The sequence below is a fragment of the Callithrix jacchus genome, chromosome 5 (genome assembly GCF_049354715.1).
Source record: "Callithrix jacchus isolate 240 chromosome 5, calJac240_pri, whole genome shotgun sequence".
NCBI lineage: Eukaryota > Metazoa > Chordata > Mammalia > Primates > Cebidae > Callithrix > Callithrix jacchus.
The window spans coordinates 73,710,993-73,736,110 of record NC_133506.1 but is presented as its reverse complement, the minus strand read 5'-3'; the positions used below and the strand labels follow the sequence as shown (position 1 = coordinate 73,736,110).

The window sequence follows — 25,118 nt, the reverse complement described above, 5'->3', positions numbered from 1 at the left end:
CTGATATGGACAGACTACGCGGGCGCTGCCCCCTAGGGCCGCCTCGACCTCCGCTCTCGGAAGAGGGGCCCCTCCCCGACGTTGCTCAGCTGGCCCCGCCCCCCCAGCCGGCCCTACTTTCCGCCCCCCCAGCCGGCCCTACTTTCCGCACCCGCCACGTGACGCTCCGCCCTCTCTGAGATCACATGATTTCACTCAAACTGCGATGTTCCTCCGCGCTGGCGTAGTCCTTACCTCTTGGACCTCCTCTCCAGTCCCTATTGGTCTACTCATTCCTGGTACTTAAGCGTTCTGTACATCTCTCCAAACATCCGTTTTCTTTTTGAACTCTTATTTGTGGAGATCATCTCTGTCCCTTGGGTACTACTTTGTTTTGGTGTCAACGGCCGCCTTCAGCGTAGCAACGCGTTTTGTGAATAGCCGACCTTGTAATTGTCTCTGCTGTTCCTCTACGTTATTTCCGAAAGGAACTTGGGAAACCAAGTCTCATGGTTATTACCATCTCATACTCCTCTTGAGCCCCAGCTTCCTTGAGGGGGAGGTTGGGGAATAGGTTTAGAGGTATTTTCAATGAGTGAAAACCAACCGTCTTTGCTACGTCTTCTGCGTATCCCACACATTAATTCCAAAGCGATTACGCTAATGGCGTGAGGGGGAGGGTCAGTGGGTGTTGCTACGCTAGCAGCGTTAGTGCCGATGAGGTAGTGGCGTATCTTAACGGGGGGGCCGTCCTGTTAGTCGGGGGCGGGGTTGGTGAATAGGGAAGTGGCGCAAATTCGTGGATCGCTCCGCTGATTCCGCCCGCCCGTCGCCACTGTTGCCGCCGTCCCCCGTCCGGCCCCCCCCTCCCGGGTTCCCTCAGCCCAGCCCGGTCCAGCCCGGTTCTCGGGAGGATGAAGTTCGTGTACAAAGAAGAGCATCCATTCGAGAAGCGCCGCTCTGAGGGCGAGAAGATCCGAAAGAAATACCCGGACCGGGTGCCGGTGAGGACAGTAGCCTGGGCGGAGGGCGCGGGACGCTTACGCTGACGCCACAGCCTGGCCTTGGATTTGGGACGGGCAGCGGGAGGATCAGGCTGCTGGCTATGGCGGGATTGGAAGCGACCCTGAAACTGCTGTCCCTGGGACCGAGGATGAAAGGGGTGGGGTAGTGGTGGACCTGGAGTAGAGAGGGATGTAGACAGGAGAGAGAAACCTTGGCATTTGTGAGTGGAGGCCTTAAGAGAGTTTGACAGCCTGAGCTTCAAGTGGTCATCCCCCCAGCTAGTTGAGGTTGTGAGATTGAAGCACTAGTCGGCCCAGACAAGTCATCTCCATCTGATTAAGATAGTTGTTTATGGTGACGCCCTATTCGGGGGATGGATCCTGGCTATTTAAATGAACTCCAGTCAGTAAGGTCAGGATCTCTGGGACTCAGGGCTGCACCGCGTGTGCAAAGACAGATGAGTCTGGGGTAGATTTAGGTGCAAGGGTTATTGTTACTTGAGTTCTTGACAGGTGCAGCTGCGGGGCTGCATTCCTCTGCCTCCTCATTTTCATCCTCTCTTTATCAGGTGATAGTAGAAAAGGCTCCCAAAGCTCGGATAGGAGACCTGGACAAAAAGAAATACCTGGTGCCTTCTGATCTCACAGGTGGGAACCTGACCCAAGACCCAGGCTTGCTTCCTGTGGGTGGGAGTGCAGTCTCTGCAGGAGGAGGCTCCACCTAGCAGCTGTTCTTTTGAGGGCATTTTTGACCTCTCTGACTTTCTCACACCTTGTATCTTTTGCAGTTGGTCAGTTCTACTTCTTGATCCGGAAGCGAATTCATCTCCGAGCTGAGGATGCCTTGTTTTTCTTTGTCAACAATGTCATTCCACCCACCAGTGCCACAATGGGTCAACTTTACCAGGTACGGTGACTTGGAAGTGGTGGAGGCTTTGGAGAAGCCTCTGGAAGAGCGTGAGCGGAAGAAAGTGTTGTTACATCAGTAGTTTTGCACTAGCTTCCTGACTTGCCTTAAAATTTCATGATAGCAGTGGGTTGGGGGTTTGAACAGAACAGTAGGAGTAGAGAGACGCAAAGAGAACAGTGAGCTAGAGGAACTTTCTGATCAGGACTCTTCCCAGTCCTCCTCCCCTTTCCAGAGCAGCAGACAACCGTTTAAGGTCTTTTTGCCCAGGACTGCAGAGATTATACTGCTTATGCTAGTCCTTGGAGTCAGTGAAGGAGTCGGGCACTGGTTTGTGGTTCTAGAAGACCATAAACTGGTTTGGGTGGTGGTTGGTTGAAGTAAGTTAGGAGCCCAGTTGCTGAACAGTTTTCTGCTTTCATCTCAGGAACACCATGAAGAAGACTTCTTTCTGTACATTGCCTATAGTGACGAAAGTGTCTACGGTCTGTGAAGCTGCTGCCCTTGAGCTGGAGGGGGCTCTCATTCTACAAAGAGAGAGGTGGCCCCCCTTTCTTGACTTCTTCCTCCTTCAAGCTCAAATACCACCTCCCTTATTCAGGACCGGCACTTCTTAATGTTTGAGGCTCTCTCTCCAGCCTCTCTTAGGAGGGGTAATGGTGGAGTTGGCATCTTGTACCTCTCCCTTCTCCTTTTTTCCCCTTTCTCTGCCGGCCTTTCCCATTCTGCTTTAGACTCTTGATTGTCAGTCTCTGTCACATCTAGTGATTGTTTTGGTTTCTGTTCCCTTTCTGACTGCCCAAGGGGCTCAAAACCCCAGCAATCCCTTCCTTTCACTACCTTCTTTTTTGGGGGTAGTTGGAAGGGACTGAAATTGTCGGGGGAAGGTAAGAGGCACATCAATAAAGAAGAAACCACCAAGCTGAGCTGAATTTTGCCTTGTGTTGCTCCCCTCCTCCCGCTGTTTTTTAGTCTTTCCAAGGCGTCAGTGGGTTTCAGTGGTGGGGAAAGAAGAGTAATGGGTACAAGCTGGAGGGATAGAAGTATATTTTGATTTATTCTGTTCATGTTGAGCTTTTCCCGGTCTGCAAAGAGAGGGTGATTTTGTTGTAATGGAATGGAATACTGAGTATCATTTCATAAAACTTTAGTTTTATGACACATATGTGAAACTAAATGTTAAATATGCTTATGTAAAAAATACTGTTCGAAAGTACCTGCTTTAGGTGGACATTTATTAGAACATTTTAATTAAGATATTTTCATGTGTAGGAGCTGGTAAAACGGCTGTTCTCAGTTGTATGTCACTTGGCTAGAGTTTTGCCGGCGAGTGGGATCCGGAGGAGTGGAATCAGGGAGGGAGAAGACTGGGAGGAGGGAGCCATTATCGCCAGGAGTACTTCATCTCCCAGTGATCATTTCTCCCGCAGGCCGGAAGTGGGGCGGTCCCCCGGGGAAGAAAGAAGCTGCAGAACGAGGCAGTATGGTGGCCGAGAGTTCTAATCCCTTCTTCCTCTTCTTTCATCGTCCCGCCCAGCCTACATCTCCCAGGGGTCTGCGCGCGCATTTCCGCTCTCCCCTCCGGCTCCCGGTCTCCCCGCCACTCCCCGGGGGAGGGGAGCGGTTTGGTGCGCCTGCGTCACCCCGTGGCTTTCTGGGAATCCAAGTTCCGGAGGCTCATGCGGTCCCTTTTCCGCTGAACCCGTACGGACTACAAAACCCTTGGTGCACTGCGCCTCGGCGCCGGCGGAGGGAGGAGGGAGAGGAGGGAAGGAGGAGAGAGAAGGAGGAGGAGGGAGCAGGCGGCCGGCGGCGCGGGGGGAGGGGGCCCGGTCCGGGAGTGCGGGAGGCAGTGGTAGAGGGAGGTGGCGGCAGCGGCTAGCGGACTCGTCTCAACCGGGCTGAGGCGGACACTTCTGTGGAGCGAAGCAGTAGGAGCACCGAGCAGTAGAGGCGGCACCGGGATCCCCGGCTCCGGGGAGGGGGGCGCCGGACCGGGAGGAGGGGAGGGGGCGATGCTGGAAGCCATGGCGGAGCCCAGCCCCGAAGGTGAGCTCTAGACCGGCACGGAGCGCGGAGCCGGCGCGGGGCGGGCGAGGAATCAATTGGCAAACTTGGAGGTCGAGCCCCGAAGCCCGGCGGGGGAGTTCGGGGAGGGGGTCGGGAGCCTGGCCCTGGAGGTGGGAGAGCGAGGAGTTGAGAGACCTTGGAGAAAGAGGAGTGGGAGACTGGGCTAGGGGAGTTGGAGATCAGACGGTGTGGGGGATAGGAGCTGGAAACCCGGAGCCTCGGGGACTAGGGGCCGAAAGGGCCACCGGCAGATTGGGGCCCTGGAACTGGGAGGTTGGAGGAATCCGGTGGCCGGAGAGTTGCTAAGGGAGGACGAAGAAGAAGATGAGTGAGGGGCCCGGTAGTTCGCCGAGGTGGGGTAGTTTGTAGCGGTGGTGCCGGAGCTCCGAGTAGTTGCCGCCGGAGAATGCCCGGTGATTGTCGGAGGGGTGGGCAGGTAGTTGTGGGGAGAAGAGGGGGTCTGGGTATTGTCTACGGCAGACGGACCTGTACAGGGGGATAGTTGTGGAGCGAGCGAGCCAGGAAGCGAGGCGAACTGGGTAGTTGTAGGGGGTGGTGGGGCGGGGTGGGGGGGTTAAGACCGGCGACTTGCTTGGGGGGGTAGGGTTGGTCCGCGAGGGTTAGAGCCTGGGAGTTGCGGAGGGTGAGGGGGGCATCGGCGGCAGCAGCGGTGGCTGCTGTGAAGAGAGAGAGGGTAGCTGGTTGGGGGGAAGGTGTTGGAGTTGAGGGGTCCGTAGCCTAGTGACTGGGTGGTGAGTACGGGGGCGAAGGGGGGGGGGCGGCGGCCGGAGAGGGCTCGGGAACGGGGCCGGGGGGCCCGGCGGGGAGCCCGAGGAGCTCGAGACGGGGAGGGGCCAAAGCCCCGGATGGGGGCGGAGGGACAGCGAAATTGTGGGGAGCGCGGTATTGGGGGGGCAGGTGGGGCCGCGTCCGGATTAGAGCTCCCTGGTCTGTCCCGGCCGCGAAGTAGCGTTGGATACGTGTGCCTGTGTGTGTTTGGAGTGGGGGTGAGGGGCGCGCCGGGCCGCGTGCGCGAGTAGAAGGGGCCAGAGGGCGGGGAGCTGTTCGGCGTGGTCCTTCTGGACCTTGGGGGCCGGCGGGCGGCGTGTGCGGTCTCGGAGAGCCCTAGGCGGTGGAGCGCGGCCGGGCAGGAACTCGGGGCTCCGGGCGCATGTGAAGGACGGGGGCGGCGGACGGCGGCCAGGACGCGGCCCCGGGAGCCGTAAGGTGGGGTGGGGCCCTGAGGGATCCGAGTAGACTGGAGTCGAGAGCGACCGTGAGTTGGGGGGGCGGGGCGCCGGGCCTCCTGTTGGGGGAAGGGGAGCGCTATAGCGAGGCCTCAGAGGGCGCCGCGCCTAGGCTCCGCCCCTCGCGGGGCGGAAGGGGGAGCAGGGGCGGATCCAACACAGCTGGGGGCCTGCCGGCCTGGCCAAGGGACCTGGGAGAGAGCAGGGGGTTCATTTGGGAACTGCAGCGTTTAGAGGGGGTTTTTACACAGACTGTTACCTAGTGTCTTGACTCAGCTTTTATTGCTTTTTCAGATCCACCTCCGACCCTTAAGCCAGAGACTCAGGTGAGGTTTCCCCTACCTTTGCAGCCTAGTATCTCTGCCTGACAACGCCCCCCTGCCCCTTTTTTCTAGACTGCTTACTTAGGTACTGTGGCTCTGGGAATGCCCTTCTTAAACTGTGTGGCTTTCCATGTGATCCATGTGTTCTTCCTTTCAGCCACCAGAGAAACGGCGGAGAACAATTGAGGATTTCAACAAATTCTGCAGTTTTGTCTTGGCATATGCTGGTTACATCCCCCCTAGCAAAGAGGTAGGGGACAGGAGAATTACTGACCTGAGGCTGGTGTGGTGGGACTATAGAGCACCTGTTGTTCAAGCAGAACTGTATTGCTTTTCTTGGAGGGGCCCCTAGAAATTATGACTAGGAAGTTGGAGACGCTTTAGGGCTGTGGTAGAAAAGCTGGTGTGCGGCGAGGGGATCTAGGGATAGTTAGCCTGAAAAGCAGTGAAAAAGGGGATATGGAGGCACTGGTCAAAGGTTTGGAGGCACGGGTCAAGATTCTGTTATAGTCTTGAGGTGCTGTGAATGGAAGGTGTTGATAGATAAAATTTAGGGAAATGAAAATGGTAACAAATGAGGCTATACATAAATAGAGCTAAGGACACACGGCTCTGATGTGGGGGATACAGTGTTCCAAAGGTCCTGGGCAGGGGCAGGTGAGGTAGCAGACTGGAGGGTGGCAGTAACATGAAAGTGGTCAAGAGGACATGCTAATGGGAATTGGGGTGGGGAGAAGGTTTTGGAGCACAGTGGGATTTAGTGGTTGGTGTAGGACATTTTGGGGTAAATTGGGTCCCTGCTTTTTTTCAAGCTGGGTTTGTGGAGGGGCTGAGATGACAATAGGGTTCTGCTGACCCTGGTCTCTTCCCCCTTTTAAGGAAAGTGACTGGCCAGCCTCTGGCTCCAACTCTCCATTGCGAGGAGAGAGTGCAGCAGACAGTGATGGCTGGGACTCAGCCCCCTCAGATCTTCGAACCATCCAGACTTTTGTTAAGAAAGCAAAGTCATCCAAGAGAAGGGCAGCCCAAGCAGGTCCCACCCAGCCAGGACCCCCAAGGTCCACTTTCTCTCGCCTGCAGGCCCCCGACAGTGCTACCTTACTTGAGAAGATGAAGCTCAAGGACTCTCTGTTTGATCTGGATGGGCCCAAAGTGGCATCTCCTTTGTCCCCCACATCCCTGACACATACCTCCCGGCCCCCTGCTGCTCTTACCCCAGTGCCCCTTTCCCAGGGGGATCTCTCCCATCCTCCTCGAAAGAAGGACCGAAAGAACAGAAAGTTGGGGCCAGGAGCTGGGGCTGGCTTTGGGGTGCTTCGGAGGCCTCGGCCAACTCCTGGGGATGGGGAAAAGAGGTCTCGAATCAAGAAGAGCAAGAAGCGGAAGTTAAAAAAGGCAGAACGGGGGGATAGACTCCCACCTCCTGGGCCTCCCCAGGTACCCCCCAGTGAAACAGACTCTGAAGAGGAGGAGGAAGAAGAGGAAGAGGAAGAAGAGGAAGAGATGGCAACAGTGGTAGGGGGTGAAGCCCCAGCCCCTGTGCTCCCAGCACCCCCAGAGGCTCCTAGGCCCCCTGCCACAGTGCACCCTGAAGGCGTCCCTCCTCCTGACAGTGAAAGCAAGGAGGTGGGCAGCACTGAAACAAGCCAAGATGGAGATGCCAGCTCCAGTGAAGGCGAGATGCGGGTCATGGACGAGGACATCATGGTAGAATCAGGTGAGAGGTTTGGGCTGGGGCGATGGGTTTGAGGGTGTTGTGAATCCAAAAACAGCTCTGGCAGAATACCAAACCTTTTTTTCCCCAGGTGATGACTCATGGGATCTAATCACATGTTACTGCCGAAAGCCCTTTGCAGGGCGGCCCATGATTGAGTGCAGCCTGTGTGGGACGTGGATCCACCTCTCCTGTGCTAAGATTAAGAAGACCAATGTCCCTGACTTCTTTTATTGCCAGAAATGCAAGGAACTGAGGCCAGAGGCCCGGCGGTTAGGGGGGCCTCCCAAATCTGGAGAGCCCTGACGGCGCCAACTCTAAGCTGGAACTTCCAAATGACAACTCGATTTGGGAACTGAGCCTCAGGGACCTCAGCCTATCCCCTGGAGCTTGGATACTGTCCGAACTTCAAGGCAGGAATTCCCAAAGGAGACTTGTTTGAAAATGAATGTCTCACTTTCCTACCCTCTCCTTCCTCCCCACTCTGTGGATTTGAAATTGGACCCAGTTGGGGGTGGGAGGCTGTCTGTGTCTCTAGACACTATCTCTTGTCTCTTGGACCTGCCACCATCATTTTCTGGGTCGGGATGGAATGGGACAGTTGTCTATAAAACTCTAGTGTAAATATTAGCACTTCCCTCCCTCATCTTTTCTTTATTTCACTCCCCATTTATTTTCTTCTACACCGGTTGTATTTTTAATTTTGGACTTCCCCTCTTGGGCATGGCAGCTCAAAGGTGGAGTACTAGAGCCTGGCCAAGTGACGAAGGAAAGCAGAAAGGTGACGATTCTCATTCACCTCTTTTGTTTTTAATAATATTGGCCGCTGTTTGTACAGACAGCCTGCGTGTTGTAAATAAAGCAGAGTGGGCTCTTCTGTGTTTATAGCCCTCACTGACTGTCCTGCTTGGGAGGGAGGCTTTGGAAGAGCTGGCTGAAGACTAGCCGGAGGTGGGGCTGAAAACCACCTCTCAAAGTCCAATCTGAACATGGCACGGCACTGGGCCTTTCCCACCCCAAGATACTCGAGTAAGCCACCTTAGAGCTTTCATTGTATTTGTCCCTCCCTACTATAGTCTAGGAACCCCCACAATCCCCATCTTCACTCCCTGCAACGCACACTCCGGCGGGTCAGAGTTGCTTCGCGTTCCCGCCTGGGTCGGGTAAAGCACGGTGGAAGCCGATTATCTGCTTCCTGAGGGCAGAGGCCAGCTTAGCCACGGTACACGCAGGACCTCGCCCAGGGTACCCATTTGGGGGCTGGGAGACCGTTGCTGAAGGCAGCGATCACGTGGCGGGGACGCTAGGAGGAGTCCGGCGGTCACGTGACTGATGGGGGGGTCACGTGAGGGGGCGGCTGAGCAACGCAGAGTGGGCTGGCTTGGGTCACGTGACATGAGGAGAGGTGGGCGGGAACCTGGAGGTGCTCGCAACGTCGGCGGCGATGGCGCCGGGCTACCGCTGAGACCGTGGCTTTGAGTCGCACCCAGCGGCCCGCCCCCCGCCGCCACCCTCGCCGACCCCCGCTTTCTTTCCTTTGCTTTTCTCCTGTACTAGGTCGGTCCTGTCCGCGCTCGTGCGTCCGTTTGTGTGTGTGCGCAGGCGCGGCAGGGGCCATTTGCCCGGTTGGGTGGGCGGCAGAGCCCGGGAGCGCGCGGGCGAGACCATGGCGGGCAGCAGCACTGGGGGCGGTGGGGTTGGGGAGACGAAGGTGATTTACCACCTGGATGAAGAAGAGACTCCCTACCTGGTGAAGATCCCTGTCCCTGCCGAGCGCATCACCCTCGGCGATTTCAAGAGCGTTCTGCAGCGGCCCGCGGGCGCCAAGTACTTTTTCAAGTCTATGGATCAGGATTTTGGGTGAGCGCAAGGCCTGCATAGGACCGACGGGGGCTTTGCTAGAGTGGATTGGGCGACGTGGAGAGGTACACATCTACTTTGGGCCACACTGGGAATTTCTGGCCTATGGTGGAGCAGATTGTACTATGCTGAGGTGGGTTGACTATGCCAGGATGGACAAGGTTATGCTTGGATAGATCGAGGCACACGGACAGACTAGGATATCCTAAACCAGATTAGAGAAGATTACGTTCTACTGGAATAGGTGGGGACATACTGGTTTATTTTGGAGTATTCTAGACTGTACTGAGTAAATTGATCCATTGTCTGGTCGTTTAATACGTTCTCAGGAGTCCTGCATGTTGTCCACAGGTTATTTAGTGCTATTGTGGAATCTTTTGATGTAGATAAGGCCATTTTGGATCAACTTGGGACATTCTGGCGTATACTTAGAGCAGACGGGATTTTTGGTGGGATATTCTAGTCAATACTGATGCAAAGAGTGCTCTATTGGGATGTTCTAGGTTGCCCTGGAATAGAATATTGCGGAGAAACTTATCCATGGTTGGGCGCGGTGGCTCACGCCTGTAATCCCAGCACTTTGGGAGGCCAGGGCGGGCGGAACGCGAGGTCAAGAGATCGAGAGCATCCTGGCTAACACGGTGAAACTCCCTCTCTGCTAAAAATACAAAAAATTAGTCCGATGTGGTGGCACACGCCTGTAGTCCAAGCAACTCGGGAGGCCGAGACAGGAGAATCACTTGAACCCAGGAGGCAGAGGTTGCAGTGAGCCAAGATCGTGCCACTACACTCCAGCCTGGGCGACAGAGGGAGACTCTGTCTCAAAAAAAAGAAAGAAAGAAAAAAAAAGAAGCTTGGGTTATTATGGACTCTACTGAGTTGTATTGATTAATCCTGGTTTCTCTTGGGGCAAGACGTGGTTTTATCGGAGCACTCTGTATAAGGGCAGACAAGGCTGTCGGGGCCCATGCTAGTACAGGCAGCTGTATTGGGGTATTCTAGTCTATATTGGTGCAGACAGCTGCTTGTGGGGACATTGTAGGCTGTGCTAGAATAGATTGGGCTCCTAACGTAATTTGGGACATTCAGGGATATCTTGGACTAGATGGGCTTGTAAATAATGCAGAGAAAGCCCTTTTGTGTTTATAATCTTAGGGACTGAGCCCCCTGGTCCTCACCCTCTGCTTTTTTGAAGGCAGGCTGGATTAAGTTGGGTTAGTGTGGGTTTTAAAAGGTTCTTCTGGTTGTCCGCAATATACCCTTGGACAATTTATTTAAATTTTGTCTTGATCTCATCTGTGACATGGAGAAAAAACACAGAATGAAATGCTTAGATCAGGTGTGTGGCAAACGGTAAATTCTTGGTGAATGGTAATCGTCATTATTAGTACTGAGGCTGACTATAAAGTAGGTTATGGTGATACGGAATAACTTGTCTTAGAGTGGACTGAGCTATGCTGAGATTATGTTATATTGGGAAGAATCCTGCATTATGCTGAAACAGATTGGTAGTGACTGGGCTGTGTTGGCACATTGACAGCAAGTGGATTAAGTTGGCATATATCCTGGCTCCCATAACCATATTAGGCCAAAGGGTTAATCAGACAAGGTGTCTTAATTTGGGGGCAAGGGTGTGTGTGGAAAGAGAGGAACAACTAGGGCAGAGTCTGATGATTTATATGTTGATTCATTTAGCCAACGGTATTTGTTAATGCTGAAGTGACACTTTGTGCTGTGTGGCTAGGACATGGTGTTGACCAGAATGAGTGTTCATGATGTGATGTTGTGGTCAAGAAGAAGCATTAAGTCTAGTCCACTGGGTGAACCTATTGGAGAGATGACCGCAAGGCTGGGCCTTGGGATCTGTCAGGCTGAGCAGATTGCTTCGTGCAGAATTTTGTGACAGATGAGGCACTGGGGAATGGGAAGCTTAGCTTGCCCTCTCCTTGGGAACTTTCAATCTAATCAGGAGCTTCCATTGCTTGATCTAATGGGTTTTTTTGTGATGGAGTTTCGCTCCGTCTCGCAGGCTTGAGTGCAGTAGAGTGATCTCAGCTCACTGCAACCCCTGCCTCCCAGCTTCCAGCAATTCTTCTGCCTCAGCCTCTCAAGTATCTGTGATTACAGGTGTGCGTCAGCATACCCAGCTAATTTTTGTATTTATATATATATATTTTTTTGAGATGGAGTTTTGCTGTTGTTACCCAGACTGGAGTGCAATGGCACGATCTCGGCTCACCGCAACCTCCGCCCTCTGGGTTGAAGCAATTCTCCTGCCTCAGCCTCCCGAGTAGCTGGGACTGCAGGCACGTACCACCATGCCCAGTTAATTTTTGTATTTTTAGTAGAGATGGGATTTCAGCTTGTTGACCAGGATGGTCTCAATCTCTTGACCTCGTGATTCACCTGCCTCGGCCTCCCAAAGTGCTGGGATTATAGGCATGAGCCACCGAACCCGGCCTTCTTTTTTTTTTAAAGATGGGGTTTCACCATGTTGGCCAGGCTGGTCTCGAACTCCTGCCCTCAAGTGATCCTGCCTTGGCCTCCCAGAGTGCTGGGATTACAGGCAAGCCACTGTGCCCTGCATTTTTGTATTTTTAGTGGAGAAAGGGTTTCGGCATGTTGGCCAGGCTGGTCTTGAACTCCTGACCTCAGGTAATTTGCCCACCTTGGCCCCCCAAAGTGCTGGGATTATAGGCGTGAGCCATAACACCTGGCCTCTAATGGGTGTTTTTACCCGACAAAGGTCAGTCCTCTAGAAGTAAATTAGAAAAAACTAAAGGAGGGCCGGGCGCGGTGGCTCATGCCTGTAATCCCAGCACTTTGGGAGGCTGAGGCTGGGGGATCACCTGCGGTTCGGAGTTCGAGACCAGCCTGACCAATATGGTGAAACCTTGTCTCTTACAAAAAGAAAAAAAAGAAAGAAAAAAACTAAAGGAAAGTATAAGAGGAGAGACTTAGATGAGGACTGAAGACTTTTTTTTTTGAGATGGAGTCTCGCTCTTTTGCCTAGGTTGGAGTGTAGTGGCACAGTCTTGGCTCACTGTAGCCTCTGCCTCCTGGGTTCCCAGTAGCTGGGATTACAGGCACATGCCACCACACCTGGTTAATTTTTGTATTTTTAGTAGAGATGAGGTTTCACCGTGTTAGTCAGGATGGTCTTTATCTTCAGACCTTCACGATCCTCCTGCCTCGGTCTCCCAAAGTGTTGGGATTACAGGTGTGAGCCACCATGCCCAGCCAGGTTTTTTTTTTTTTTTCCCTGAGACAGTTTCACTCTTGTTGCCCAGGCTGGAGTGCAATGGTGTGATCTTGGCTCACTGCAGCTTCTGCCTCCCAGGTTCAAGTGATTCTCCTGCCTTAGGCTCCTGAGTAGCCGAGGCAGGTTTGTGCTACCATGCCCAATTAATTTTTATATTTTCAGTAAAGACAGGGTTTCGCTGTGTTGGCCAGGCTGATCTCAAACTTCTGACCTCGTGATCTGCCTGCATCAGCCTCCCAAAGTGCTGGGATTACAGGTGTGAGCCACTGCACCCAGCTTGGGTTTTTTTTTGAAATGGAGTCTCAGCTGCCCAGGCTGTAGTGCAGTGGTGTGATCTTAGCTCACTGCAGCCACCATCTACTGGGTTCAAGCGATTTTCCCATCTCAGCCTTCCAAGTAGCTGGGATTATAGGCCCCTGACATCGTACCCATCTAATTTTTGTATTTTAGTAGAGATGGGGTTTCCCCATGTTGGCCAGGGTGGTCTTGAACTCCTGACCTCAGATGATCCACCAGCCTCAGCCTCCCAAAGAACTGGGATTACAGGCGTGAGCCACCTTGCCTGGCCTTGTTGGAAGGTTTGTAAGGAACAGGATGGGCTTAAGAGGAGGCTACTAGGTAGGCTTCTGAGTTGGATAGATGTCTTAGGCAGCTGTATCAGCATGGGGGATTGCCTTTGAAAGTGGATTGAGAGGTTTGAATCAGCACTGTGGAGCAGCACTGTGCCCCTGAGGGAGAGGATAAATAAGGAAAGGAGATTGAGTTTGGAGATTTCTTAGGTATCATAGTGAGTTATTTCCATGTAAGAGAAGACGAACAGGGAAGGAGAAAGTCAGTATCCTGCAGCCAGGTGAAGATTGGAAGAAACTTTGAGTGGGGGTGGGGGTGGGGATGGCTGGTCCAGGTTACCAACCTCTACACTCTCTTGGCAGGGTGGTGAAGGAAGAAATTTCAGATGACAACGCCCGCCTCCCCTGCTTCAACGGAAGGGTTGTATCCTGGGTAAGAGTTTGTGACACCTAGGGCCAGGTCCCCTCAGCATTGCCAGGCTCTTCCAAGCCTCAGTCTGTTTCTGTAGCCCTCCCCCAGGCCAGGTGTTAGTGGCCCTGCCTCTTTTTTTTTTTTTTTTTGAGATGGAGTCTTGCTAGATTGCCCAGGCTGGAGTACAGTAGTGCAGTCTCAGCTCACTGCAACCTCCGCCTCCTGAGTTCAAGCAGTTCTCTGCCTCAGCCTCCTGATAGCTGGGATTACAACCATCTACCACCACCAGGCCCAGCTAATTTTTTGTATTTTTAGTAGAGACGGGGTTTCACTATTTTGGTCAGGCTGGTCTTCAACTCCTGACCTTGTGACCCACCCACCTCAGTCTCCCAAAGTGCTGGGATTATAGGCGAGAGCCATGGCACCCGGCTGGCCCTGGTTCTTTACCTCCTGTCTGTTTGAAGAGCCAGCGAGAGGCCCTCAGCTTTCTCCTTTTGGAGTCTTTAATAATTGCTATGTTTTTTTTGCTCTTCTTCAGCTCTCTGAAACCCTTTCTAATTATTTGACTTACTGCCGTCTGTTCCACCCCCACTCCCAGGTGAGCCACTGTTTATCGTTTGCACCCTTCTAGCTGGTGTCTTCAGATAATCCCCAGCCCGAGATGGCTCCTCCAGCCCATGAGCCTCGGACAGAACTGGCGCCTCCAGCCCCACCTCTACCACCTTTGCCACCTGAGAGGACCAGTGGCATTGGGGACTCGAGGCCTCCATCCTTCCAGTGAGTCCTTAGGATCCTTGACTGCAGGGGAGGGAGATGAGGAGGGAATCCAGGCCTTTTTGTAGGGGGTGCCTGGGATCCGGAGACCTGATCTCCTGATGTGGGTTGGAAACCATCTCTGCCTGTCCAGCCCTAATGTGTCCAGCAGCCACGAGAATCTGGAGCCTGAGACAGAAACCGAGTCAGTAGTGTCACTGAGGCGGGAGCGGCCTCGAAGGAGAGACAGCAGTGAGCATGGCGGTGAGGGGCAGGCCTGGGGACAGGGAAGGGCTGGGCCAGACCCCAGGCTTAGTGAGGTGAGCAGGGGGAAGCTTGGATCCTCAGCTTCCTATCCATATGCAGCGGGGGGCCACAGGACCAGTGGCCCCTCAAGGCTGGAGCGACACCTGGCTGGATATGAGAGCTCCTCTACCCTCATGACCAGCGAGCTGGAGAGTACTAGCCTGGGGGACTCGGATGAGGAGGATACCATGAGCAGGTGTGGCTCTGCAGCTCTCCCCAGTGCACCCAGCCCTGGCTTTCCTCCTCTGATCAGTCCTCTTGTTCTTTCTCTTGGCCCCATGACCACTTTGGCTTATGTTTGCTCTCCTCCCGCCTGACAGGTTCAGCAGCTCCACGGAGCAGAGCAGTGCCTCCCGCCTCCTGAAGCGCCACCGGCGGCGGAGGAAACAGCGGCCACCTCGCCTGGAGAGGGTGAGGGGGTTCCCACGGGAATACCGGTGCGGGGAGAAGGTGGGGCATGGGCCTTGGTTTGGATGGTGCCAGGACACCAGCAGAGCCCTAGGGTGTAGACTGGGTTATTGAAGAGCACTCTAGCTCCTCCTTTTCCCACCACAGACCTCATCCTTCAGCAGTGTCACGGATTCCACAATGTCTCTGAATATCATCACAGTCACGCTGAACATGGGTATGGGGAAAGCCTGTGGCGAGGGCGTGGGGAGGGCCTGGTCTCTCTGGGGCTTGCGACTGGGGCCTCCTCCCCTCACACGGTCTCTCTCCACAGAGAAGTACAACTTCCTGGGCATCTCCATTGTGGGCCAAAGCAATGAGCGGGGAGATGGAGGCATCTACATTGGTTCCATCATGAAGGGTGGGGCCGTGGCAGCCGATGGGCGCATTGAGCCAGGGGACATGCTTTTGCAGGTGTGTTGGGGCAGGGCCATTGAGCTGCCCTGTGTGGGGGCCCTCATACTCTCCCAGCCGGCTTCTGACCCCCTTCCCCTCGCTTCCAGGTGAATGACATGAACTTTGAGAACATGAGCAATGATGACGCCGTGCGGGTGCTGAGGGACATTGTGCACAAGCCTGGGTGAGTTGCTGAGCAGGCTGCAGGTCGTCAGTCTTTTTTTTTTCCCCCTTTAACTTTTTGTTTTGCAATTTTAATAAGTGGTAAGACAATCAGGCCCAATAGCTCACCCCTGTAATCTCAGTACTTTGGGAGGCTGAGGTGGGTGGATCACCTGAGGTCGGGAGTTTAAGACCAGCCTGGCCAACATGGTGAAACCCCAACTCCACTAAAAACAGAAAAATGGCCAGGTGCAGTGGCTCGCACCTGTAATCCCAGTACTTTGGAAGGACAAAGCGGGCGGATCACCTGAGGTCAGGAGTTCGAGACCAACCTGACCAACATAGAGAAACCCTCTCTCTTCTAAAAAATATAAAATTAGTTGGGTGTGGTTGCATATGCCTGTAATCCCAGCTACTCGGGAGGCTGAAGCAGGAGAATCGCTTGAACCTGGGAGGTGGAGGTTGCGGTGAGCCAAGATTGTATCATTGTACTCCAGCCTGGGCAACAGAAGTGAAAACTCCATTTAAAAAAAAAAATATTAGCTGGGTATAGTGGTGCTCCCCTGTAGTCCCAGCTAGTGGGGAGTGAGAAAGGAGAATTGCTTGAACTCTGGGGCAGGGGCAGAGGTTGCCGTGAACTGCCATGCCACTGTACTTTAGCATGGGCAACAGAGCAAGACTCTGAAGAAAAAAAAGGGGGAGTAAGACATAACACTCAAAGTACATGAAACAAATTCGTGATGTAGCAAATAATACTAGAGCGAATACTCATGTCGCCACCACCTAGACCATCAAATAGAGATTGCTGACACCCTAGATCCCCCTCCACAGACCCCCCTTCCTGCTCCCCAATGCCTCACCCCCCAGGGCTAGTCACTCTGCTGACTTCCCGGGTCATCACCACAACAAAGAAAAGCTTTACCTCCCTCCATAGTTACCACCCTTGCATGTATCCTTGAACAGCGCGGTTTTACCTGTCTTTGGACTTTCTTTGAATGGAATTGTACAGCGTGTACTCTCGTCTCACTTGGCAGTATGTTTTTAAGAGTTTCCATGTTGATGAGTCATTCACATTGTGGTGCCTTCCACCCTCACCTTCCCTAGCCCAGCTGAGACATGCTGGCTTCTCCCCATCTTTGTGTCTCTTAATTCATCCTTGCTTCAGCGCCCCCCCACCCCAGGCCTCTTCTTCCCCTGAGCCCTTGACTGGTCTTCTCTTCCCCATAGCCCCATCGTGCTGACTGTGGCCAAGTGCTGGGATCCCTCTCCTCAGGCCTACTTCACCCTCCCCCGAAGTGAGTGACACTCAGGGAGGGGCCTGAAGTTGGTGGTGGGGGTGGCTGGGGCTGGCCTCTGATTATGGGGAATGTGTGGAGGAAGGTCCAGGCAGAGGTAGAACGGGAGGCTGAGTCAGGGAGGGACTGGGCTGGCTTTTGGGGACTGAGAAGGGGTCATTTTGGTACCATCTTTGTCCCAGATGAGCCCATCCAGCCAATTGACCCTGCTGCCTGGGTGTCCCACTCCGCGGCTCTGACTGGCACCTTCCCAGCCTACCCAGGCTCCTCCTCCATGAGCACCATTACATCAGGATCCTCTTTGCCTGATGGTGAGCTGCCAGCCTACCTCATTTCACCCTCCTGCCAGAGGGCTGCCCCGAAGTGGTGTGACCCATGGCCCTTGTGGGAGTGACCCTGCCTCTTGATGCCCCATTGTCTCCTCCACCAGGCTGTGAGGGCCGGGGTCTCTCCATCCACACAGACATGGCATCGGTCACTAAGGCCATGGCAGCTCCAGAGTCTGGGCTGGAAGTCCGGGACCGCATGTGGCTCAAGATCACCATCCCTAATGCCTTCCTGGGTATGGCTGGGTCCTGGGCAGGTGGCTGGAGAAGGGGAGGAGGAGGTGACCGAAGCTGGGAACAGCACAGGCAGAGGTGAGAGCAGGAGTTGGAAGGAGAACCTGAGCCCTTTTTCCACTGTGGGTGCCCCCAGGCTCAGATGTGGTTGACTGGCTCTACCATCATGTGGAGGGCTTTCCAGAGCGGCGGGAGGCCCGAAAATATGCCAGTGGACTGCTCAAAGCTGGCCTGATTCGACACACTGTCAACAAGATCACCTTCTCTGAGCAGTGCTATTACATCTTCGGAGACCTCAGTGGTGGCTGTGAGAGCTGTGAGTCCCCCTGCCCTGACTCTGGGAGTGTGGCTCTGCCTGCCTTGTTCTGCCTCTCCAACCCTAGACCTAGCCCAGAAACCGCAGCCAGGGCCACCATGGATGGTTGAGCAGCATGTGTCCCGAACTAGGTCCTGCACTGGCCAAGGATGGGGGCTGACGTCCACCCATGCGCTGCTGGACAAACCACGCCAGGTGCAGGACTGTCCACCGGGGGAAGGTGCACCTCTTTCTGAGTCCCGCAGAGGCATGGGCTAGTGGTGGCCCTGGCTGTGTCCTGCCCTCATGGCAGAAGTAGATGGGAGTTTCCTGTCAGAGGCCCTTGTGAACCCGTTTTGAGCCCCATCGTGGGTGGGTCTGGGAGAACTGTTCCAGTTCCTCTCATTCAGTGTCTTAGGGCCCTAGTCTCTTTGAAGCAGTGATTTACTCTCTTCCCTTGCTTTCCAGACCTAGTTAACCTGTCTCTCAATGACAACGATGGCTCCAGTGGGGCTTCAGACCAGGACACCCTGGCCCCTCTGCCTGGGGCTGCCCCCTGGCCCTTGCTGCCCACTTTCTCCTACCAGTACCCAGCCCCACATCCCTACAGCCCGCAGCCCCCACCCTACCATGAGCTTTCATCTTATACCTATGGTGGGGGCAGTGCCAGCAGCCAGCACAGTGAGGGTAAGTCACCCCCAGATACCTAATAAGCCAGGTCTGAGGGTGGATCAGAGGGGAGCCAGGGAGGAGCCTGGGTGAGGACTCAGTTGCCCCTCCCCTCCCCTCCCTCCACAGGCAGCCGGAGCAGTGGGTCGACACGAAGTGATGGGGGGGCAGGGCGCACAGGGAGGCCTGAGGAGCGGGCCCCCGAGTCCAAATCCGGCAGTGGCAGCGAGTCTGAGCCCTCCAGCCGAGGGGGCAGCCTTCGGTGGGGTGGGGAACCAAGTGGGACTGGCGATGGGGGCCCTCCTTCCTCCAGAGGCTCAAGTGGGGGTGCCCCTAATCTCCGAGCCCACCCGGGGCTCCATCCCTATGGACCACCCCCTGGCATGGCCCTCCCCTACAACCCCATGATGGTGGTCATGATGCCCCCACCCCCACCCCCAGTCCCTCCAGCAGTGCAGCCTCCAGGGGCCCCTCCAGTCAGAGACCTGGGCTCTGTGCCCCCAGAACTGACAGCCAGCCGCCAAAGCTTCCACATGGCCATGGGCAATCCCAGTGAGTTCTTTGTGGATGTTATGTAGCCTGCTGTGGGCCAGGCTGGGCCTGGTGCTCCTGGTGTGTGACTGGGTATCCCGGCCATCATGTGCTTGCTCTCAGAGTGCCTGGGCTCAGCCTGCCGGCTGCTGCCAGACAGGAGATCGTGGTCACTGTGACTCTCACCAGCAGTGCCTGGTTCCTCCCCCTTCCCTCAGGGGTAAACAAGGAACCTTTTATTTTTAGCTTTGTTTTTTTATAAGCTTTTTTGGGGGTTAAAATAGAGTTTCTTACACTTTTGGGACTATTTTTTAAATAGGCATTTCCTCTTTTGTATGAAGAATCCCCATCTGTTGGGCCCCTTGTTCTAACCCCAGAATGTGACCTCCTCCTCCAGTTACCCACAGCCCTGCCCTGTGCAGGGTTGGGGGTGGTCAGTGGTACTCTGGGGTTAGGCCCCTGGACAGCAGCCCGAGGAAGCTGGGAGATTTGGGCCTTGTAGCTGCCTTTGTTACTCTATTTATTTTAGTCACTTGTATAAAACACCAAATAAAGCAATAGAGGCAAACTCCCCACACCTCTGGCTCCTTTCTTTGGGAGGGAGGCAGGTAGCGGAGGGAAAGAATGAACACACGGGAGCGAAGGATGACTTGTTAGAAATTTTATTATTTGTGAGGCAGTTAAGTGCTCTGGAGAGCAGGCACAGTCTTGGGAACACTAGGCCCCCCTGGACAAACCAGGGCCCTCAGGAGAGGGGCTTCAGCTTTGGCTTGAGGGAAGGCACATAACCAGGCCAGACCCTGGCCAAGAGTATTCAGAAGCCAATTGGGTTGCTGGTGACCACACCACCCCGCTCCACCAAGGCCTTGGAGATGCTTTTGAAGTTTCGGTAGAGCTCCTGCTGTTGGGGGTCTGACTGCAGAGTGGCCATGCTCTCTCGGATCCGGGCTGCGGCCTGTGGAGAGGAAGGAGGGGTTTGGGCCTGTACCTCTAGCCCCTCACCTGAGCTTGGCAGCCCCAAGTCTCACCTCGATACACCAGGTGTCACAGAGCATTTTCTCATGCTGGGCTGTGGAGTGGCCCTCACTGAGGGATCTTGAGGCCCTGGCAGGAAACAAGAGACAAAAATAAATCTGCTGGCTGGGATCTGGGCCCAGGCCCCCTTCAGCCCAGGCATTCCCTACCTGCCTCCTCACCTCGAGAGAACCACCACCATGGCATAGAGGTCGATGGCCCCATCTGCCAGCCGCTGCAGCAGAAATTGTTCATCTGTCGGGTAGGTGGGTGGGGGTGCGAGCATTAGTCTCCAGGAGAGGAAAGGGTGGGAGGGGTGGGAGGGCAGAGCTCACTCACTGACAATCGCCTTCTTGTGTTTTATCAGCTTGGCCTCCACCACAGTGGCAAACTGCTCCAGAGCCTGCACTGCCTGAAGAGGTGGGAAAAGTGCAGGGCTCAGGGGCCGTTGGTTGTAGCCCCTGACACAGGCGCTCCTAGACCCCTGGCTACTTACCAGCTCACCGCTCCGACTCAACTCCGGGTGGACGATTCCATTGAGGCTTAGGCCGCTGCCCAGTCCTGCCCGCCTGAGAGGAAGAGGGAGAATGACTGGTTGGTTGCCATACACTGCCCTGCCCTCCCCTGGCCCTGACCCTGGCCCTAAGCCTACCGCCTCAGCTGTTTGCCTGCCTCTCCTAGCAGGAGGCCAGCATTCCCAAAGGGATTCTTTAGAGCACTGCCAAGCCCAGAGAGCTCCTTTCCTTTGTCCTATGGGGGAAGAGGGTCCAGTAGTCAGGACTCGGTGTCCTCCTCACCTCTACCCCACCCAATTCTCCCTCTTACCATACAGCCCTGCAGAGCTACAAACAGCCGAAGAATGTCATTTGTCCCCTCAAAGATCCGGAAGATGCGAAGATCTCGGAGTACACGCTCTACTCCAGGTTCCTACCACAGGGCAACACAGATCATATGCCCCTGCGGAGATATGCCTGCCCACCCCTGGCCCAGCCGAGGTTCTGCAGAAGACGGAACTGTACCTTCATGAAGCCCATACCCCCCATGATTTGGATGCACTCATCTGTCACCTTCCAGGCTGCCTCCTAGGGACAGATGGGACTTGGTTTTGGAGCTGAGCTCCCAAACTGGACTCTCCCTCCCTGCATGCCTGGGACCTCACCGAGCCAAAGATTTTGCTGATGGCGGCCTCTATCTGGAAGTCTGTGGATCCCTGGTCCATGTTAGCACTCACCATGTAAGCCATGGACTGAGGTTGCATGGTTGGGACATAGGAAAGAAAATGGAAAAGGGCTGTCAGACTTGGCCTGATCACCCAGATCCTCAAGATCAGGTCTGACCTAGCTCGTTAGACCCAGTCACCTAACTTGTCAGGTCAAGCAAATATTTGTTCTTCTGGGTCAGTTCTTCAGGCACTTTCAGGTATTTGTTTTCTTAAAAGGGGTGGAGGTAAGGGATGGAGTAGGATTAACTTCAGGTACTGCTAGCCAGCATCTGACCAGAACATCATTGCTCTCCACCTTCCACAGAAGCTGAGCCGACTATGCCTCCCCGCATCCCCTAGGGCATTGGTGTAAAGCTGGAGACCCACTGCCCCAGGTGCTGCTGGGGGTTGTAGTCTGACCCGACTGGGAAGAAAACCACAGGGCTCCAAGGAGAGCAGCTTGGGAGGCCCTCACCTCAGTTACATACTGCAGCATAACCATCCGGGCCAGCTTCTCCTGGATCAGCCCAAAGTTGTGAATTTTCTCCCCAAACTGGGTACGATTAGCAGCATGATCTACCTGAAGAGGGTACACACGTTGTGGTTCAGTGTGATTCTGCAGTGTCCCTAAGAGTGGGGCTGGGCTTTGGATACAAGCAGCGTTCGTAGAACGGAGACCTAAGCCAGCAAGTCTGGGCCTGCTTGTAGGGGAGGAGTTTTCTAGTGTAGGGAATGCATGCAGGGACACATGACAAGGGGACAGTGAGACTTCTGTTGGGGCTAGCTAGGGACTCGGGCAGGGTACTCACCGCCTTGGCAATGATGCCTCTCATGGTACCTGCAAGGGCTGCAGCCATGCCAAACCTTCCGTTGTTGAGGATGTGCATGGCGACCTTGAAGCCACTCCCAACCTCACCCAGCACATTCTCCGAGGGCACCCGTACTCCATCAAAAAACACCTCTGCAGTGTTAGAAGCCTTGATGCCCATCTTCTTCTCAGGGGGCCCACTGTGTCAGCGCAGTGTGGGAAAGCAGAGGTGTGTTCAATAGGTTGTCACTGGGAGAAAACCACTCCTTCACTCCTTATGCACCAGGAAGGAATTACAGCTCCTAGACTATTAGCAGCCATAGGCAACAGGCCCCCCCAGGCCCTGAGGGCTAAGAAGGCCTGACTGTCCTATTCTGTGTTGGACTTGGCTGCTGGAGCCAAAACTTAAGCTCAGTTGCATACATATTAGTCCCAAAGGCCACATTCAGTCCACTTGCTTTGGCTTTTGCATGCATCCCCAGGGTGACTTGCAACAATCATATGCTTTGGTGCCAAGTTCTGCCCCCTCAGTCCTAAGCTCTTCCTCCCCAAATCCACTCACTGGGTAACGCCTCCAAAGCCCCTCTCCACCACAAAAGCGGTGATCTTCTCCTTCACGGCCCCCGTGGCTGGATCTGTAACTGGTGTCTTGGCAAAGACTGTGAAGATGTCTGCCAGGCCCCCGTTACTGTGGAAGAATGAGGGGGCATTCAGGACATGGAGGACTTGGAGCAGTGAGGCCTGGGATTGGGCAAAGAGGGGAAATGGGAGGCAGATTGCCTGATCCAAAGCTTGCTTCCGTTGAGGGTATAGTATTTTCCACAGGGGCTGGGCACAGCAGAGGTTCGGATGGAGGCTGCATCTGACCCACTTGAGGGCTCAGTTAGACAGAAAGCGGCCAAAGTCTCCCCTGTTGGGGAGAGAGCTCCTTTACCCCAAGTTCTGATGAGCTTCAGAGTACCCTCTGCCCACTTCCCCATCCCTCCACAGGGCAGTTCCCCCTAACACCTGGCAGTATCTTTTTTTTTTTTTGAGATGAAGTTTCCCTCTTGTCGCCCAGGCTGGAGTGCAGTGATGCAATCTCAGCTCACCACAACCTCTGCCTCCCAGGTTCAAGCAATTCTCCTGCCTCAGCCTCCCGAGTAGCTGGGATTACAGGCACCTGCCACCACTGCTGGCTAATTTTTTTTATTTTTAGTAGAGATGGGGTTTCACCATGTTGGCCAGGCTGGTCTCAAAGTCCTGACATGCCTCGGCCTCCCAAAGTGCTGGGATTACAGGCATGAGCCACTGTACCCAACCAGTATCTAGTTTTCTTTTGCATTTACCAACACTCTGATGCCTCCCCAGAATCTTCCCCCAACCAAAATGCCCAGCCATTTGATAATATAAGTACCAACTAGCCTAATCTGTGCCAAGCCCAGTATACCCCCCAATCTCCCTGGGTCTCCTAGGGTTGCCTCACCAGATGCCAGTTTGGGGAGATATTTTTCTTTCTGGGCCTTCGTGCCAAAGAGCAGGATGCCTTTGAAACCGATGCTCTGATGGGCCCCCAGGGTAATGCCCACGCCAAGGTCATGCATGCCCACGATCTCCACCAGGCGGGCATACTGGAGGGGAAACAGGAATCCGGGGCTGTCACTGGCTGCAGGGGGACCTGACCTCAACAGGAGAGTGTGGGCAACAGGGCAGTGCAGGCACATGGACCATCCCCCGTGTGTGGGAAGGAAGTGGTGCAAAGGGTACAGCAGAGAATGTTGGTCAGTCTTAGGTCTTGGTAGGAGGGTGACTTGCTACACTCTTGTTTGGTGGCCCCAGCTTAGAGATTTCTAAGGACTTGGGAACCAGGGTGAAGCCAATGACTCAGCTCCAGGGGACTGTATATAAATTGTGTGATGTTTGGGAAAGGAGAAGGTTATATACATTTTGGACGTCTCTCCCACATGCCCCCAGGGCAGGTGCTTAGAAGAGACTTTAGCCCTGGGGATGGCGAAGAAGCTGAATCTGCCAAGCTGGACTATGGGATACTGGAATGTGGTGATAGGGTGCCCCTCACCTGGGTGTTGCAGAGGCCCACACCACCCAGCTCACTGGGCACTTGCAGACCAAAGGCCCCCAGCTCCTTGAGGCCCTGTAAAGTGGTCTCCTCTACCACCTCCAGAGTGTCATTCTTGGCAGGATTGTTCACCTCCTAGGGAAGGCACAGGATCCCACATCCAGGCTCCTTCTGAGCTTAACATCTATCTCCATCCACCCCCAGCAGGGACCAAGCCCGAGTCATTCCTCACCTCGAAAAAACGGGACACAGGCCCCACCAGCTCTTTAAGAAACTGTGTCTGCTCTTCGTTGAGCACTGTAGTGGGTGGGGGACGGGCCGGTCAGGCCAGGCTGGCAGGGGAAACCACCCTGGCCCCACCCAGCTCTATCCCTTCCCTTACCGGAAGGGTATGGAAACACCTGATCTGTGGTGAGCAGGCCTTTGAACATCCCCACAGCAAAAGACTTAGATTCCTGGGCAGAGAGAGGGGGTTTCAGGACTATGGTTGGGGTGAGTCTGTCCCTGTTTACGGTCCGCCTGGCCTCGGGGCTACTTACCGCCTTGGCCGGTTTTTCCCTGGTCGAAGCATCAGGGGAGTGGGAATTTGGCTTGTCCACAGCCGCCTGAGAAGACAGCAAGCAAGGCCGGGGAGAAGGGACTTAACGCTGTGCCAAAGGGAGCACAGGGCGTGAGCCGCGCCTGGAGGCAGCGCGGATGCGGTGACCTTTCCCCTAGTTTCGCCCTAGGGCACCCTGGCTTGCCCTTTCCCCTACTTTCGGCGACAGAACCGTGGGCAGGGGACTGGCATCAAGAGGGGACCCCTGCCGGCGGCGGGGAAGAGGGCGCCGAAGCAAACCGCCGCTTCCACACCCCCTAGCCAACGCTGCCGTGACTTACCTGAGCGGCGACCCCGGCATAGGGCCGCCGGGCAGGGCCGGGCCGGGGCTGCCCCAAAAGTGCCGTGGGCCGCGAGCTGTGGGGAGTTGGGGGTTCAGTCCTGGCCCAGTGCCCTGGCCCGCTGTCCCCCGTCCCTCTTGTCATACACAGACCTTACGCCCCCCAGCCTCAGCAGCTGCCGCCCCATACTCGAGGCCATCCGAGCCGCCTGCATCTCCGAACCGCTCTGGTCACTGGTGCCTCGAGCGCTGACCCAGCTCTGGCGTCCCGTACGCCCGAGTCAGGGCGCCCCCCGCCCTGACTCATCGTCCACAATGCACCGGGCGGCGGGCGGGTTCCGGGGCCCGGGGCGTGCTGGGAACTGTAGTTCCCGGACCCTCGTTCCGCCGACCTAGAGGG

General features: G+C 55.1%; 4 protein-coding genes across 12 annotated transcripts; 3 read left to right on the top strand and 1 right to left on the bottom strand.

Annotated features, from left to right (window-relative positions):
* The first annotated feature begins 770 nt into the window (after nucleotides 1-770).
* Nucleotides 771-2,811, top strand: GABARAP (GABA type A receptor-associated protein). The gene is made up of 4 exons (XM_002747987.7): nucleotides 771-983; nucleotides 1,553-1,631; nucleotides 1,772-1,890; nucleotides 2,318-2,811. The coding sequence occupies exons 1-4, from the start codon at nucleotides 894-896 to the stop codon at nucleotides 2,381-2,383; spliced, it is 354 nt and encodes a 117-aa protein (XP_002748033.2). The 5' UTR covers nucleotides 771-893; the 3' UTR covers nucleotides 2,384-2,811.
* Nucleotides 2,812-3,325: 514 nt separating this feature from the next.
* On the top strand, nucleotides 3,326-8,121 carry PHF23 (PHD finger protein 23). Of its 4 annotated transcripts, none has more exons than XM_017972351.4 (5): nucleotides 3,326-3,443; nucleotides 5,502-5,533; nucleotides 5,688-5,780; nucleotides 6,410-7,247; nucleotides 7,336-8,121. In XM_017972351.4, exons 1-5 carry the CDS (start codon nucleotides 3,374-3,376, stop codon nucleotides 7,548-7,550), a joined length of 1,248 nt encoding a protein of 415 aa, XP_017827840.1. In that variant the 5' UTR covers nucleotides 3,326-3,373; the 3' UTR covers nucleotides 7,551-8,121. The 4 variants fall into 4 exon arrangements, with proteins under 4 accessions (XP_017827840.1, XP_035155687.1, XP_035155686.1 ...); XM_035299796.3 differs by lacking the exon at nucleotides 3,326-3,443 and adding an exon at nucleotides 3,669-3,939; XM_035299795.3 differs by lacking the exon at nucleotides 3,326-3,443 and adding an exon at nucleotides 4,806-4,908.
* A 525-nt stretch (nucleotides 8,122-8,646) lies between these two features.
* DVL2 (dishevelled segment polarity protein 2) lies at nucleotides 8,647-19,329 on the top strand. 5 transcript variants are annotated; one of them, XM_035299786.3, is made up of 15 exons: nucleotides 8,647-9,104; nucleotides 13,299-13,368; nucleotides 13,979-14,124; nucleotides 14,255-14,352; nucleotides 14,467-14,602; nucleotides 14,727-14,817; nucleotides 14,962-15,031; nucleotides 15,128-15,267; nucleotides 15,357-15,433; nucleotides 16,639-16,706; nucleotides 16,889-17,017; nucleotides 17,137-17,268; nucleotides 17,403-17,582; nucleotides 18,030-18,248; nucleotides 18,360-19,329. In XM_035299786.3, the coding sequence occupies exons 1-15, from the start codon at nucleotides 8,911-8,913 to the stop codon at nucleotides 18,806-18,808; spliced, it is 2,199 nt and encodes a 732-aa protein (XP_035155677.1). In that variant the 5' UTR covers nucleotides 8,647-8,910; the 3' UTR covers nucleotides 18,809-19,329. The 5 variants fall into 5 exon arrangements, with proteins under 5 accessions (XP_035155677.1, XP_035155676.1, XP_078229003.1 ...); XM_035299785.3 differs by having other exon boundaries at nucleotides 14,255-14,364; XM_078372877.1 differs by having other exon boundaries at nucleotides 13,946-14,124.
* A 78-nt stretch (nucleotides 19,330-19,407) lies between these two features.
* Nucleotides 19,408-24,980, bottom strand: ACADVL (acyl-CoA dehydrogenase very long chain). 2 transcript variants are annotated; one of them, XM_035299791.3, is made up of 20 exons: nucleotides 24,872-24,980; nucleotides 24,720-24,795; nucleotides 24,380-24,445; nucleotides 24,223-24,295; nucleotides 24,073-24,137; nucleotides 23,841-23,975; nucleotides 23,250-23,394; nucleotides 22,565-22,694; nucleotides 22,347-22,472; nucleotides 21,786-21,984; nucleotides 21,452-21,556; nucleotides 20,935-21,021; nucleotides 20,795-20,857; nucleotides 20,601-20,702; nucleotides 20,428-20,525; nucleotides 20,272-20,344; nucleotides 20,115-20,187; nucleotides 19,958-20,030; nucleotides 19,790-19,865; nucleotides 19,408-19,716 (listed from the first exon to the last, which is right to left on the bottom strand). In XM_035299791.3, the coding sequence occupies exons 1-20, from the start codon at nucleotides 24,931-24,933 to the stop codon at nucleotides 19,576-19,578; spliced, it is 1,968 nt and encodes a 655-aa protein (XP_035155682.2). In that variant the 5' UTR covers nucleotides 24,934-24,980; the 3' UTR covers nucleotides 19,408-19,575. The 2 variants fall into 2 exon arrangements, with proteins under 2 accessions (XP_035155682.2, XP_035155683.2); XM_035299792.3 differs by lacking the exons at nucleotides 23,841-23,975; nucleotides 24,073-24,137; nucleotides 24,223-24,295.
* Nucleotides 24,981-25,118: the final 138 nt, after the last annotated feature.